This window comes from Pollicipes pollicipes, unplaced genomic scaffold, assembly GCF_011947565.3.
Source record: "Pollicipes pollicipes isolate AB1234 unplaced genomic scaffold, Ppol_2.1 Scaffold_4002;HRSCAF=4701_pilon_pilon_pilon, whole genome shotgun sequence".
NCBI lineage: Eukaryota > Metazoa > Arthropoda > Thecostraca > Pollicipedomorpha > Pollicipedidae > Pollicipes > Pollicipes pollicipes.
Genome location: NW_023596420.1, coordinates 27,481,299 through 27,498,352, shown reverse-complemented (window position 1 = coordinate 27,498,352; position 17,054 = coordinate 27,481,299). Strand labels below are relative to the sequence as shown.

General features: G+C 49.0%; 1 protein-coding gene across 1 annotated transcript in view; it reads left to right on the top strand.

The window, feature by feature from the left end:
• Positions 1-17,054, top strand: part of LOC119093800 (putative methyltransferase DDB_G0268948) — a 36,208-nt gene that overhangs the window by 5,958 nt on the left and 13,196 nt on the right. Inside the window, exon 2 of the mRNA XM_037216812.1 lies at positions 985-1,055. Within this exon, the coding sequence (XP_037072707.1) occupies positions 1,049-1,055 (7 nt within the window). The 5' untranslated portion in view covers positions 985-1,048. The remainder of the gene's footprint in view (positions 1-984; positions 1,056-17,054) is intronic.

The window sequence follows — 17,054 nt, the reverse complement described above, 5'->3', positions numbered from 1 at the left end:
ATCTTGAATGAGACTGAAGAGCCAAAGAACCCAGATAGCAAGTCAATGGAGGAGGGTTTACCACAGTTCGTACTCACAATGTGCTGGGAGATCGTTCCGATAAATAGACTCAAAATTCCACTCTAGAGACACCAGTGCCTCCCTCCCCCCTCTCTAAAACTATGGTTGTTGGGTGAACCTGCCTTAGATGCATCCAACAAACTTTAGAGCCCCATCCAACATTTAGATACTGGTCCTCTGCCGGGCCGAAGCGAGATTGAACGCATATCGCTTGCTGATGTGCCTGGCTGATGTCCATTTGGGACTCGTTTATTCGTCGATTTGATCGATTTGGTGAAGATAACCTAAATGCGTCTTAGGCTTCTCAGTTTGGAACCAGCTCAGGACTGGACTATTTCGTGCAGGTTCGCTGAACCGGTACAGCCCAGTAAATGACCAACCAGTGCTTGAGCATACACCGGGCTGTGTCACATCCAGAGGCGGATATTCCAAAGTTCAGTGGATGCTTCAGGGCCAGTTGCTCTGCTACAAAGTAGTCCGTTCCACTCCAGCTAGTGTTTGTTCGAGGCTACCAAAAGTGCTTCCTGTTGCACGCTGCGGTTTGTGCCGCGGTCGGTGGGCATATCGCGCCGGTGCCACGCCAGGGCCGAGATGCTCGAACGGCGACTCAGCTACCAAAGGCGGCGGAGGACAACGACGTCGAGCCATTCTCTGATTGATTAACTAGCTGCCGTTCTCCCCGGTTGCACCGTGGGAGGAGGGCGTCGTGGAGTCATCTGTGAAGGGCCGCGGCAGGCGGCCCAGCTGTCGATAGTAAAGAGGGACAATGACACGTCGCTCCCTGTTGACAACCGACCGCCGCCGCGCCTCCTCCAACGGGACTGTGCTGCGTTCCCGCTCTCGGGCGCGTTACTGAGACGGGCGGTGAGGTCGTTCGGGGGAGATGACCCAAAGGCATCTAACCCGTCGTTCGCTGTCCGGCAGGTGCTGCCGCCTGGAGTCGGCCGCTGAAGTCTGGCCCCCCGCCCTTGGAGCGACGATTCTCGGCATGGACGGTGACGTTCTTCTGTCCGGGCGAGATGGTGACCTGGCTGGTTCCCATTTCGGCGGCATAGCCCAACAACCCGTTTCGGGCAGCGAGCACTGACCGGAGCTTTTGACCTCCTGACCTGACTCCATATTTGACCTCCGTCCAGGCCTGGTGGTCGGCATTTCTCCGCCTGCGGCTTTTTGGTAGAACTGAAAATTATTCGGAATGATCGATTGCTATGTACTCTCGCCCCCGTACGGAGCTTGTGGCCGCCCTGTGAACATGGCTCTGGGGTGTCATCAGCCGCCCTGAGATTCCCCATCTTGTCTGTGCACTGGATGTGGATAGTCGTCGGATACTCTCCATTCGCCTGTGAAGAGACGCCGGTTCTCGTGAACCTCGCCTGTGGAGAACGAAATCATGAATATCATTATCTCGGCTGCCTCCCACTGATCCTGGCGGTTCTCTGTGGATAGTTTGCTCAGTCTCTCTCTCCTCTCCGCCGGCAGGGTCAGGCCGGGTCACCGGACCGTGACTCGCTTTGCCACTGAGCCCCTCCAAGTTGGTAAGTGAGGGGACGTCGCCAGAAGCGCCCGATAGGCCATTTCTCTTTCACCGGAGTTTTACCTTCACGTTGGAAGAGGTGCCCTCTCCCCACATGCTATGCAAACTTTTCTGAACACTGATAACCCCGGTATATGATCTGTCGTACATGGCGAGAAATAATTTCAGGATACATAATTTAAAAGGATAATGCAGATGTAAGAGAAATGCGTAAAAAACATGGGGAGTCAGAACCACCTTTCCCGGTCTTCCAATATATATTACTACAATATATTTCCCGGTCCTACAGAACAGTAACCCAATGTTTCTGGAAAATCATTCATCATCCAGATGAAGTTGAAAAGCCTAAGTATACCATGTCTGCGGCCCGTTTCTCATTAAACTAAGATGGTGTTATGAATTCCGTCAGAGCTAGGAGAAACACTCTTTGTGCGTTCACGAGCTGAGCGTAGTTCTATCACAGTGAAAGCAGCGCTAGACATTTCAAAAATGGTGTTAGGTGATTTGAAGCTGATTGGAGCAAACACGCAGTCCTGTTTGTGGCGAACAATCTACGGTTAGTCGTCCCTAGTATGCAACGCTCGACTAGAGCCAAACCTATTTCGTTTCCTAATTCTTGTGGCTTTGACAGGATACCTCCTGCAAACGTCCGGACTATGATTGCATTCGGGACAAGCTTTCGCCATATACTCTTCACCCGCTGTCACACTGTAGCGAGGGCCATCTGGCGATTCATGTTACTGACATACTCCCTCCGCGAAGAACGCTGCGCCTCACGTATGGTGTGCTTCACGACTGTCCTGGCCCGTTTGAATGCTATGAGGTTCTCTGTCTTAGCTAAACGAGTAAAAGCTTAAACGCTCGTTTTTGGCTGAGGATGGCTTCTTAACATGCATGAGACCACCAAAGGACTGGCTTTTTACGTGGTTCAGATGAGGTCATGGAAATGCATGTTCTCGCCGTAGCTAAGATAGAAGTCGTCACGTGTAAGGTAAGAGTAGGCGCACTGTCACCTTCAGCAGGTTCAACCACAAACTTACATCCCCCAGTAAATCGGAGGCAATCAGTTTTTTTAACGTTCCAACAAGGCGTTCGCCGTCCTGGGTGTGCCGTATTCGCGTTGATCCAGATGGGGAAATGGTCGCTTCACCAAGTAATGTCTTTCACGGCCCAAGACAGCCGGGGTAACAGTGTAGGTGAGCAAAGAGAAAGATCTGTGGCCGAAGTTCTACCCAGTGGCATAGATACGGGATGTTTATGCCCAGAATTTAATACGAAGAGACTATTCTGTGTCAGTAACCGTTTCAGATGCCGACCACGGGGGCTTGTGCAACTGCAGCCACAAGCTGTATGGCACGAGTTGAAATCTCTCAGCATCAAGAATGCGGAAGAAAGCCAGTCAAAGGCCACTTGCAGTGCAGAGTCAGAAACTTGCTCAGATGGAGGGAGCTATACACAGCACATGGTCAACTTCAGAAGTCCGAGATTAGCCTCGACAGCAACAGCCTGCCGGCCACACAGGTGTACAAGTCCAAGAGGTGAACATGAAGCACTGTCGTGCACTAGCATCCAGACCCCATCGTGGACTTTACTGGCGCTCGTGACATTTTTTCGGAGCATGCTGTAACGTCTCAGTTCTGCCGATGTGCCCAAAGAGACCTCGGTATTTTGAACGCACGCCACGACTGGATTTCTCATGCGTAAGGTCACTGTAGGTCTAGCATATTCTTTCGCAGACCACGCAGGTTCCATTGTAAAAAGTTGTTGGCATGCTACGGGCGCTGATACATGAGGTTAGCGGCTGAAACCCATCGTCACAAATCCTTGTACAGGTGATCGTCGGCACGGTACCTCGCGCCAAACAAGTCCCCGTGGCGACGCTCGGCTTCGGTGGAGGCCAGGCAAACCCTGGGGCGAGGCTTGGTGCTTCCAGCGTCGGTAGGTGACAAGGGCTAGGGAGGGGCGTGTTTGCTCGCGCAACCCGCCGCCGTGGACTGTTTGGGAGGCTGGGCGCCCCCCCCCCCCCTCCCTGTCACTAGGTGGGGAAGTAGGAGGCGGCCCTATCGACCCTTCCGGAGAGTGTGGCGGGCCGACATTGGGGCCCTGCCCCTGCAAGAATACCAAATACGCATTAAACACAGAAGTGGTATGCATGAAAAAGAAGTAAACAACAGTGGTTAACGCAGTTAACAGTGGTTAACGCAACGCAACAGTGGTTAACGCAACAGTGGTTAACGCAGTCAGTGATGTCGATATGTAAGCAAAACGGAACAGGACGAGAACAAGTAATGGCGCCACAAAATGAAAGTTGAAAGGCATTGAGAAACATGTTTGATTAAATGCAGGTACTGTGGAATAGTTTTTGGCTTTCTTGAGCGTGGGCATAATCACGACCCCGAGATCGCGGGGACAATCAGGACATGAGGAGGGGGAGGGGGGGGGGAGAGACTGGAATCTAGAGATGACAACCTGAACTTGAAATTTAATTTTGAAATGAAAGAATTCAAAGGACAAGCGTTCTTTAGGCAAACTTGGGGAATCACACACATGGCATATGGTACACATACAGAGCGAGACAAAAATATTGTTTTCCGTCCCCTAATCTCCTTAGAGATTCCGCCATCTCTGGGCATGATAAGGCAGCCAGAAGACAGGAGATGAAGGATGTGTGGCAACAGGACAGAACAAGACAGGTTAGCGCGCAGGACAGGATGAGAAAGGACACAGTAGAATAGGATAGAGGGAAAGATAACAGCACAGAGTAGGATATAACAGGGTAGAACAACAGTCGTCATTAGGAATTCACCACGCACTCAGCTGCTGAGACTATATGGCGTCGCCCGCCTCTCACCCTGGCAGGAAGGTAGGGCACTGCGGGAAATCTAACCTCGTACCTCTGGTTTCCCAGGTCGCGCAGTGGTTAACGCAGGCCCATTAACCACTACACTATCGGCACTCTGGGGGTAGAACAGCAAATAATCTAAGCAAGTCAGGAATGAAGATAACATGACAGAACCGGGTAGATGAGAAGAAGGTAGTACGGTGCAGCACAGCACATAGTGAGGATGGGCAAAGGGAATTCGTCCAAATATGTCGAGAAGAGATGTATCTGTCATCATTACACCATTGCAACGCGGACCTGAGCCCATGCATGACATTCCCTTGTCTCCCCTTTCCATCCAGCACTGGCCAGTGTCTTCGTCATTGCTCCACATAAAACAGCCCTGTGTTCCTCTGAGTGTGGAACACGCCACGGCAATGTATGCCCGGCGCGGGTGGTGGGTGGGTGGCAATCGACGATCCCGCGGACCGCACACGGCCGGCATACACTGCTACATCAACGGAGTCGTATATCATAAATATATAATAAAAACATCTAAGCCTACACACCGTTATGCTCAGAACTGCACAAGGAATGTGTCTGTTAAGGTTCGTGTTGCTGCAAGGCATGGTCTAGGAAATATGACCATGTAAAGCTTGACGAAATAAAAGGTCATGAAAATTTGACCGTTGACATGACATAATAAGGTGAAGTATTGGCCTAACAACATTGAGTAAACTCGTTTGCAAGACACCGTTGCAAACAGCCACTGGTGTTTTTGCTAGGATTTATATATTTTCTTTTTTTAGTTTAGAAGCGGCAGAGGGATGTGAGTTATCACACCGACCCCCACTATCAGTCCTCGTTACAAAAACGACGAATCAGGGCGAGGGTTATTACTCTCTTACGTTCGCTCTCTTTCAAGTCACCGGCCATGCTCATATGCACACATACGCACGCAATAGATCAATGACCTAGGGTGCAAGGGTGTAGTTTCCTATTCAGTGGCAGCCCACCCCTCCTCCCCCCACCCACCCACACACACTTAGACTCCAGTCTCGCGGACTATGTGGCTGGTCACACAATGCTTTTGCTCTGTGTTCGTAGCCAATGTATCCAAATCTGTGGCATCCACCCGCCTTGCAGGCATGGCCCACCTCCTTCGAAACTTGAGGATGGCGGGTACATACAACACCTCTGATCAGTGGTCTTCTCTGAGGAATTGGTGAATTATGCGACATCACGGCCAAAATATCAAGGAAGTCCATGAAAAAAGAGGGAAAAGGATCTTGAAATTCAACCAACCGTGGCGACACGACTGGCCACTAGGGGAGCTGGGATGCGGTCCCAACAGAAAAAGCACAAAACCCGCAGGACAGTCGCGTGGCCGCATCGAGCCAGCCCAGCTGGTGTCCTCGCCACGTCACTCCTGTCGGCATTTCGTGGACGGCGGCGGCGGCCGATCAGGCGCACCCAACGCCTCAAGACACCCAATGTACGTGAAAGAATTCAGAACAGTTGAACAAGCAAAAGTTTGCTCTCTCCTGTCTGCATCCCTTTCTTTCCGGTTCCCCTAACGGCGCACATTCCCGCTCTCTGGGACGCCATCTGTCTGATCGTGAGCCATTGACTGTTGAAGAATCATAGACGCACGCACATCATGTGCAAAGAAGCCAGCAGAATAAGAGCAGTCTTAAAGGGGTTGTTCCACATTTGTACAGCATTTTGAATTGAAAAAGCCATCTTGAAGACCTTTCGGTGCTGTTCTCAATGTCTACTTATCTTTAGACCTGGGCCTCCCTAGATCTGAGGTACACGCCCACGAAAATGAAGAAAGATATATCGGGGAGAGTATTTCAAAGTCACCTTGGCATTATTGACGTCAAATAACGTCACTCAAATCCTGCGATTCTATAAACCATACGGCGATCAAGGAAAGGCAAGATAGACTTGTCGAGGCGTTCATATCTGGCGTTTGTGAACGCCATTTCCAGATAAAACAGCCGTCAATTGGCTCTCAATCAATGTTGTGCAAGGTACGATGACGTTATCAAGCCATGACGCATTGAGGAGAATAGCTAATAAGCAGAGAATTTTGCTAACTAGGTCGGTGTTTCCACTTAGAAGCATACCTATAGCTATGCGTGAGTTTATTTCACTCATTTCTGATGATTGTTTCATTGTCTTCATATGTCAAACATTCCCTTTAACACGCGCTCGGGTGGGGGTCAAATTGACCCTCCCCGAGGGTTTTTCCGGAATAGTTTCCGAACGAAAAGCCGCAGCCATGCCGAATTTGGCTTCGCTGTAGACAATGGAATAGCGGATCATGTGCTATCACAAAATTGGATATGCCTTGTAAGGTCGTTGCCCTACGGCAGGTCAGTCAGGCCATGGATTCAGCGAAGTCAATTTCAAGTGAATCGTTCAATCTGATGGAACAACGGAGTGTTAGACGAAGCCATACATCTCTGAGGTACTTTCTTAGACAACGAAGCAATTGAATAACCAAATTACATTGACCAAGGGTCAGATATAAGGGTCAGACCAAGGTCATAACCAACCTGTCTTCTTACTCTAAGGCTTGCTGTTTGGGATAGTTTCTGGTGATCATTTCCAATATATAGATAACATAAACCGCATTAGACATCCTCCACGGACTTCTTATAGGTCAGAATAGGTCAATGACCTAAAGTGACCCAGGTCAACATTTTGCTTTTAGGAACATACTGCCTAACTCTTTGTCGCTTATTCAAATGCAAAGCAGTGCTATGTTATTTTGGTCACCATGACCTTCAAAAGGTCAAACCAGGTTACTGACCTTGAATGATCATGTGACCTTTTGCTTAGAACAGGTGCTAGGTTCTGTGGGGATTTTGAAGACCACCTTGGAGTTTGACCTTGTTTGACCTTATTTGAACCGAGGGTCATGACCTAGGAGACTCAAACTTTGACCTAAGTGATTTCACGTACAGGCCAACGCGCTCTGTGAATTTGGTGCCTCCAGCCCTTTTAGTTTCCGAGTTCTCAGGGAGGGTCAAATTGACCCTCCCCACCCAAGCGAAGGGTATCCAACCGGCCACCCGGGCGCGTGTTAAATGGTCTTTATTGAAGTACCAAATATTCCTGGAAAGTAAATTTGTGGCACTCCAACTTGCAGCATTGGCCCGACTCCTTGCAATGTTGATTTCCCGTTTTCAGATTTAAATTGTGTTTAGCTTACTGATGAGCTACCTCAAACATGCACGTCAATTTGCCTAGTTCACCAGCCTCAAACCGCACTGGACACAGTTGCATCACGTCGTTAATGGCAGCAACTCATGCTATCACGCACGGGAAACGGAGATACTTAGGGCAAACTCTAGGTACCTCCACTACCAAATGCTCCATTCTGTCGTTTTATATACCCTTGGTTCCTGTGCATGACTGCTCACAGTCCTTTCAGCACATGTTCATGGAGCACAAGATGGTATGATATATCCCTCTAAGGGCCTCCGAATCGAGCGGGGGATCCCGTATCGCCAGAATGACAGCCGGAATGCACCCCGCGCTGGGACGGAATGACCCGTCAGCCCGGAATGGCCCTTTAAACCTTGCACGCTCGCAATCTTAAGAGCAAGGACAGCGATGGCCGGGGTTGCAGCTTTCGTACAACCCAATAGCGTTGGCCGCTGCGGATGATAATTCTATCTTATTTGGACGAATTCTCTTTGCCCATCCTCACTATGTGCTATGCTGCACCGTACTATCTTTTTCTCATCTGCCCGGTTCTGTCATGTTATCTCATTTCCCGACCTGCTTAGATTATTTGTTGTGCTACCCCCAGAGTGCCGATAGTGTAGTGGTTAATGCGCCTGCGTTAACCACTGCGCGACCTGGGAAACCAGAGGTACGAGGTTCGATTTCCCGCAGTGCCCTACCTTCCCGCCAGGGTGAGAGGCAGGCGACGCCATATAGTCCCAGCAACTGAGTGCGTGGTAAATTCCCAATGACGACTGTTGTTCTACCCTGTTATATCCTACCCTGTGCTGTTATCTTTTCCTCTATCCTATTCTACTGTGTCCTTTCTCATCCTGTCCGGACGTTAACCTGTCTTGTTCTGTCCTGTTGCCACCTATCCTTCATCTCCTGTCTTCTGGCTGCCTTGTCATGTCCAGAGTTGGCGGAACCTCTAAGGAGATTAGGGGACGAAAAACTATATTTTTGTCTCGTTCTGTATGTGTACTGAATGTCATGTGTGTGATTCCCCAAGCTTACGTAAAGAACGCTTGTCTTTTGAATTCTTTCATTTCAAAATTAGATTTCGAGTTCAGGTTGTCGTCTCTAGATTCCAGTCTCCCCCCCCCCCTCCCCCCTCATGTCCTGATTGTCCCCGCGATCTCGGGGGTCGTGATTATGCCCACGCTCAAGAGAGCCAAAAATGATTTCATAGTACCTGCGTTACATCAAACATGTTCTCAGTACCTTTCAAGTTTTATTTTGCGGCGCCCTTACTTGTTCTCGTCCTGTTCCGTTTTCCTTACATATTGACATCACCTACTTTTGCACACCTGCCACTTTTGTGTTTAATGCGTATTTAGTATACTGGCCAATTTCGCATTTACAACCGCAGTTACTTGGGAGCACAGCAAGAAAATTTGTCTAATTTGGTACCTTTGCTGCACATTTTTGCTAGACGTGGGGTTCTGGTATTTACCGGAATAAATGAGCGCCCATCAGCGTATCTTAAATGAAACATTATTTTAAAAAATGATCCATCTAACATGCGAGAGGCTACACAGGGCTCTCAACATCCCAGGAAGTCGCTCGCTCTAGGAGCCGCCCCTCGGGGCCGTTCCTGCAGTACCCGCCTGGAGTCTCTGGATCTGGGGCCTGCGGGGCGCGCCGCTCGGTCAGCCCCTGCGCCGCGTACGGGGGGGGGCCGGGCCCCAATGTCAGCCCCGCCACACTCTCCGGTAGGGTCGATAGGGCCGCCTCCTACTTCCCCACCTAGTGACAGGAACGGGGGGGGGGGGGGGGGAGCGCCCAGCCTCCCAAACGGTTCACGGCGGCGGGTTGCGCGGTCAAACGCGCCCCTCCCTAGCCCATGTCACCTACCGACGCTGGAAGCCCCAAGCCTCGCCCCAGGGTTTGCACGGGCTCAACCGAAGCTGAGCGTCGCCACGGGGACTTGTTTGGCGCGAGGTACCGTGCCGACGATCACCTTTACAAGGATTTGTGACGATGGGTTTTAGACGCTAACCTCATTTATCAGCGCCCGTAGCATGTCACCAACTTTTTACTGTGGAACCTGCGTTGTGTGCGGGCAAATATGTTAGACCTGCAGCGACTTTTGTGCATGAGAATTCCGGTCGTGGCGTGCGTTCAAAAGAGGTCTCTCTGGGCACATTGGCAGAACTGTGAGGTTACAGCGTGCTCCGAAAAACATCACGAGCGCCAGCTAAGTCCACGGTGAGGTTTGGATGCTAGTGCACGACAGTGCTTCATGTTCACCTTTTGGACTTGTACACCTGTGTGGCCGGCAGGCTGTTGCTGTCGAGGCTAATCTCGGACTTCTGAAGTTGACCATGTGATGCATATAGCTCCCTCCGTCTGAGCAAGTTTCTGACTCTGCGCTGCAGGCGGTCTTTGACCGACTTTCTTCCCCATTCTTGATGTTGAGAGATTTCAACTCGTACAATACGGCTTGTGGCTGCAGTTTCACGAGCCGCCGCGGTCGACATCTGGAACGTTTATTGACACAGAATAGTCTCTGCGTGTTAAATTCTGGTCATAAACAACCACGTAACTATGCCATTGGGATCTTTCTCTTTGCTCACCTGCACTGTGACCCCGGCTGTCTTGGGCCGTGGAACACATAACTTGGGGAAGCGGCCATTTCCCCATTTGGACCAAGGCGAATACAGCACACCCAGGACGGCGAACGCCTTACTGGAACGTAAAAAAGCTGATTGCCTCCGATTTTCTGAGCAATGCAAGTTTGTGTTTGAGCCTGTTAAAGGTGACAGTGCGCCTACTCTTACCTCAAACGTGACGACTTCTATCTTAGCTACGGGGTGAACCCGCATTTCCATGACCTCACCTGAACCACGTAAAATGCCAGTCTTTTGGTGGTCTCATGCATGCAAAGAACACATCCTCAACTAAAAACGAGCGTTAAAATTTTTACTCGTTTAGCTAAGACAGAGAACCTCATAGCATTCAAACGGGCCAGGGCAATCGTGAAGCATACCACACGTGAGGCGCAGCGTTCTTCGCGGAGGGAGTATGCCAGTAACATGAACCGCCAGATGGCCCTCGCTACAGTGTGACAGCGGGTGAAGAGTATATGGCGAAAGCTTGTCCCGAATGCAATCCCAGTCCGGAAGTTTGCAGGAGGTATCCTGTCAAAGCCCCTAGAATAAGGAAACGAAATAGGTCTGGCTCCAGTCGAGCGTTGCATACTAGGGGCGACTAACCCTAGATTATTCGCCACAAACGGGACTGCGTGTTTGCTCCAGTCAGCTTCAAATCACCTAACACCATTTTTGAAATGTCTAGCGCTGCTTTCACTGTGGTAGAACTACGCTCATCTCGTGAACGCACAAAGAGTGTTTCTCCTAGATCTGACGGAATTCATAACACCATGATAGCTTGATTGGAAACGGGCCGCAGACATAGTATAGTTAAGCTTGTCAACTTCATCTGGCTGATGAATGATTTTCTCGAAACATTGGGTCACTGTTCTATAACTTCAATCTGGAGTGCCGGAAAAGATGGTTCTGACTCCCCACGTTTTTTACCCACCTCTCTTACATCTGCATTGAGCTGTGAGAAACTGGTTCATGTTCTCTCTATAGAAGGAAATTACGTATCCTGAAATTATTTGTCGACATGTACGACAGATCCTATACCGGGGTTATCAGTGTTGATAAAAATTTGCGTAGTATGTGGGGGAGAGGGCATCTCTTCTAACATTAAGGTAAAACTCAGGTGAAAGAGATAACGCCTATCGGGCGTTTCTGGCGACGTCCCCTCACTTACCAACTTGGAGGGGCTCAGTGGCAAAGCGGGTCACGGTTCGGTGGCCCGGCCTGACCCTGCCGGCGGGGAGGAGAGAGAAAGACTGAGCAAACTATCCACAGAGAACCGCCAGGATCAGTGGGAGGCAGCCGAGATAATGATAATCATGATTTCGATCTCCACAGGCGAGGTTCACGAGAACCGGCGTCTCTTCACAGGCGAATGGAGATTACCCGACGACTATCCACATCCAGTCTACAGACGAGATGGGGAATCTCAGGGCGGCTGATGACACCCCAGAGCCATGTTCACAGGGCGGCCACAAGCTCTGTTTAAAATTTGAACTGCACTGTGATTCAACGTGTTCATACCTGGACCACGCGGGGAAATAAAACCCAGTCACTTTTGCACTAAAACCACAACGGACACCGAGCTGCGTGGGGCCCCTGGCCTGAACGTCCCGTTCCACGGCGCATGGATGAAGATGAAAATAATTGCCGTACAGTCGGCGGTAAGTAGCATACTATGGTAACGAGTAAACGAACACTTTATTGTACATACATTCCACTAGGTGGCCCTGCCCGGGCCGTCAGCCGACGTGAGCTTGGTGGGCGCTGATGCGCAAACGACAATATTCCGAGATGTATCGCACGCTAGCTCGTCGTATGATGCATGTCCTGCTGTTTGTTAGTTAAAAATCAGCCGGTAATTTTTCGGTGACATGAAATCCCCCGTCCTCTGAGCCCACGTTGGACCTTGAAGGGTGACCTTGAGAGGTCAGGACTTTTTGACGGACGCTAGTTCTTTCTGTGATGAATGTTCCGATCTTTATAAAAGAAAAGTTGGCCGGTAATTTTTGGGTGATGTGGAGTTCCCCGCCCTTTGAGCCCGCGTTTGACCTTGAAGGGTGATCTTGAGAGGTCAGGACTGTTTGACGGACGCTGGCTCTTTCTGTGGTGAATGTTTTGATCTTTGTAAGCTAAAAATCGGCCGTTAATTTTTGGGTGATATGGAGTTCCCCATCCTTTGAGCCCACGTTTGACCTTGAAGGGCGACTTTGACAGGTGAGGACTTTTTGACGGACGCTAACGCTTTTTGTGGTGAATGTTCTGATCTTTGTTAAATAAAAATCGGCCGGTAATTTTTGGGTGATATGAAGTTGGCTGTCGTTTGAGTCCGTGTTTAACCTTGAAGGGTGACCTTGAGAGGTCAGGACTCTTTAGCGGACGCTAGTTCTTTTTGTGTTGAATGTTTTTATCGTTAGAAGTTAAAAATGGGCCGGTAATCTTTGGGTGATATGGGGTTCCCCGTCCTTCGAGGCCGCGTTTGACCTTGAAGGGTGACTTTGAGAGGTCAGGACTTTTTGACGGACGCCAGTTCTTTCTGTGATGAATGTTCTAATGTTCGTTAGTTAAAAATCGGCCGGTAATTTTTGGATGATTCGGAGTTTCCGTCCTTCGAGCCCGCATTTGACCTTGAAGGGTGACCTTGAGAGGTCAGGATTTTTGGACGGACGCCAGTTTTTCTGTGTTTAATGTTCTGACATTTGCAAGTTGAAAATCGGCCGGTAATTTTTGGGTGATATTGAGTTCCCCGTCCTTTGACGCAGCTTTTGACTCGGAAGGTCAGATGATATTGCAAAATAAGGGCCATTTTGGTGTCTTCACGCCACAATTGACCTTGAAACCATTTTTTCAGGGAAATTGGAACTCGTCGCTGTAAAAATCGCTGAATAAATCGCTATCTTCACGGACATTTGGCGTTATGGACAATCAGCTCGGCAGAGGACCAGTATCTAAATGTTGGATGGGGCTCTTAAGTTTGTTGGATGCACCTAACGCAGGTTCACCGAACAACCATTGTTCTTGGTGTGGGGGGGGGGGATGGGGGCACTGGTGGCTCCAGAGTTCAATTTTAAGTCTGTTTATTGGAACGATCTTCCTGCACATATTGAGCACGAGCTGTGGTAAACCCTCCTCCATTGATTTGCTATCTGGGTACTTTGGTCCTTCAGTCTCCTTCAAAATGGAATCTCTGGTTGATTTTTATTAGATTCCTCATAATAAATACCGTGTCGCTCCCAGCTACGTTCCCCAAACCTTTCGTGTGCTCGAAATGATTGCCATAGTTTCCCGCGTGCACGATCATCTCCTGGTCGAAGTTGTCTCTCCAATGACGTCACATAGGGATGCTCGCTGATAAGCGTGAAGTGTGGACGGTGCCACCTTGCATATATATGGCCCAGTCCAGGGTTACCGTACTTCTGCAAGTTTGGACGGCGGTGCGCTTGGGCAGCGCGCTCGGGTCGCGTGATTGGTGTGAGAGAGTATCAGGTGTAGTTGGAGGACACCAGTGTGAGTGGTACCATGCATTGTGTTGCATTCTATTTTTACCAATGTTTTGGTGGGAAACGTTCGCCTAGCATTGCAGGCGTAGAGGTGACTCATGGAAGGCGGGGTATTCCTCAAGTACTTCACCTTTTTTAGAAGAAGAAAAATCAACCGCGAGTGTTGTACGCGCAGTACGAAACGGGCGTAACCAGCTCGCGTTAGCAGAATTGCCTAACTTTGAAATCATGCAACCCAAACGAAGTCCTTAGCATCAAAAATAATGAGGCAATTAGCATTACGCATTTCGTCGTTTCGACCATTGGCACCCACAATGCTCGTATGATTGCCTACCATTCTCAAGAAATGATCATCTGACACTGTCATAATTTCAGCAACAAACCAGTAGCGTGGTTTTTAACACACAGACAGCAGACGGTTTATGACATGTACTTAAAGGGCAACATAATGACCAAATCACGGACGTACGAACAGCCAAGAAAATATCTCAGCTCTTTACATTCGTGTCTCAAATTCTTTGTTGATGCCCTTAACCTTCGTACATACTGTAATTTTGACCATTTTTCTCAAATATCTGATAATTTACGGCCCATCGCGCGCAGACGGCCCAATGCCAGAAAGGCGCATTCACTCTTACCTTATTATTGCGCTTCTTGTGCCTCCTAAATTATTTCCAGTTGCGAAACTTGAATTTGTATTTCCAAATAGACCACACAAAGAGCTAACAGTGTCGGTGGAACTGAAACACTTCCAGCAATCTTAAAAAAAACTGACCAAGCCCCGGGAGCCGAACACCGAAGCGAAGCCAATATTTTCGGAACGGCACATATGCGTCTATTAGCGCACTGTATTCATACACGAGCCCGGACAATGCGATTCAGACTTATTGGAAATAATCGCATCGCGCGGACAATGTCGTTTAAGCTACGACACTTAAATTCAATTAATATGACTACTCCGTTGCCGTGATATGCTGCCATCATGTCGTGCGGAGGGACTGTGGTAGCACCCTCTTAAAGTAGTGCACTTTTTGTACAATTCCAGTAAGTGAGACATGAAATCGCTCCGACATTCAGAGACATACTCTACCGAGATAATATGCCAACAACAGTCCTAAGGAAATGGACCAAGCCCCGGGAACGGAGGACTGGAGGAAGGCCAGCGCTTTCGGTACGGCACGTATACGCCTATCAGCGCAGTGCACATCATACACGAGTCCGGATAATGCAATTCACACTTATTGGAAATAAACACATCGTGCTGACAATGTCGGTTGAGCTGCAACACTTCGGTCCGATGACTATGACTCATGCATTGTCGTGAGATGCCGCCATCATGTCCATATAATGCAACTCACACTTACTGGAAGTAAGCACCGCATCGTGCTGACAATGTCGGTTGAGCTGCAACACTTCAGTCCGATGACTCTGACTCATGCATTGTCGTGAGATGCCTCCGTCATGTCGTGCGGACGGACTGCATTAGCACCCTATTAAAGCAGTGCACCTCTTGCATGAGTTCGATTGGCGAGCCCTGAAAACCACTCTGACGTCCGTAGACATACTCTACCGAGGTAACATGCCAATAGCCATCCTAAGGATACGGACCAGGCCCCGGGAACCGAACGCTGAAGCAAAGCCAGCGTTTTCGGTACGGCACACATACGTCTATTAGCGCAGTGCACCTCACGCACTAATCCGGATAATGCGATTCACACTTATTAGAAATAAACAGCGTGCTGACAATGTCGGTTGAGCTGCAACACTTCGGCCCAATGACTATGAGTCATGCATCTCCGTAAGATGCTGCCATTATGTGAGGACGGACTGTAGTAGCACCCCCTTAAAGTAGTGCACCTCTTGTATAATTCCAATTGGCGAGACCTAAAGACCGCTCTGACATGCAAAGACATACCCTACCGAGATACTATGCCGACAGGAATCCCAAGGACGGAAGCCAAGCCGCGGAAACCAAAGAACGAATCAAAGGCAACATTTTCGGTGCGGTACATATGCGTTTATTGGTGTGGGGCGCCTGAAACAAGAGTCCTTATAATGCGATTCACACTTACTAGAAATAAACACATCGTGCCGACAATGTCGGTTGAGCTGCAATACTTTGGTTCAATGAATAAGTTGTTATTTTGTTATTGAATCCCTTTGCTTTGTTTTGTTTTAAAAGTGCTGTGGAGGGAAAGTGAAAAGTGTAGCATCAAATTAGTGGTGTTAATAATTTTTTTATGCCCATAATACTGTCATGAAATTACTATGCTTTAAAACGCGCCCGGTTGGCCGACTAGATACCCTTCGCTCGGTGGGGGGGGGGGGGGGTCAATTTGCCCCTCCCCCTCAGAGATCTCGAGAACTACGAAAGCCAAAGACGCGAAATTTACAGGGTGTCTTGACCTATGCGTGAACTCACTTAGATAGGGTTTCAGCTTCCTAGGTCATGACCTTCAGGTCAAATAAGGTCAGACAAGATCAAATTCCAGGTTGGTCTCCAAAGCGCCCCCGAACCTAGGCAACTGTCTCCAAGCAAAAGGTCACAAGCCCATTTGAGGTCATTGACCTCGTTTGACCCTTTGGAGGTTATGGTGACCAAAATGATACAGGACTGCTCTGAGTTTTGCATTCGAATAAGCGACAAAGATTACGCTAGGCAGTATGTTCCCGAAACAAAAAGTTCGACCCGGGCCATCTTTGGTCAGTTTGCTTGTTCTGACCTTTAAGAAGTCAATTAAAGATGTATAATGCGGTTCTTGCTGTCAATAAATTCAAAATGAGCACCAGAAACTATCCCATACATCAAGCCCTAAAGTAATAAATCAGGTTGGTTTTGACCTCGGATGACCTTCATACCCGACCTTAGGTGAAGTAGTCTGCTCACTAAATATTTGTGATGCCTAAGAAAAGACATCTCAAAGATGTATGTCTCCGTAAAACACTCCGTTGTTGAGATTGAACGATTCCCTAGAAATTGCCTTCGCTGAAACCATGACCTGACGTTGACCTGTCATAGGTCAGCGACCTTACAAGGTACATTTAAAATTTGCGTGCCAAGCGATTTGCTACGCAATTTTCTACAGCCATGTACAATTTGGCGTGACTGCGCTGCGACGTTCAAAAACCATTCGGGAAAAATCCTCGGGGGGGGGTCAGTTCGCCCCCCCCCCCCCACCCAAGTGTGTTAAGGTATTCTGTTTCACTTTAATGGACCAAGATGTTAAAAAACGAATTAGTTTTGTCACGTTCCTGAAGAGAGAGAGAGAGAGAGAGAGAGAGAGAGAGAG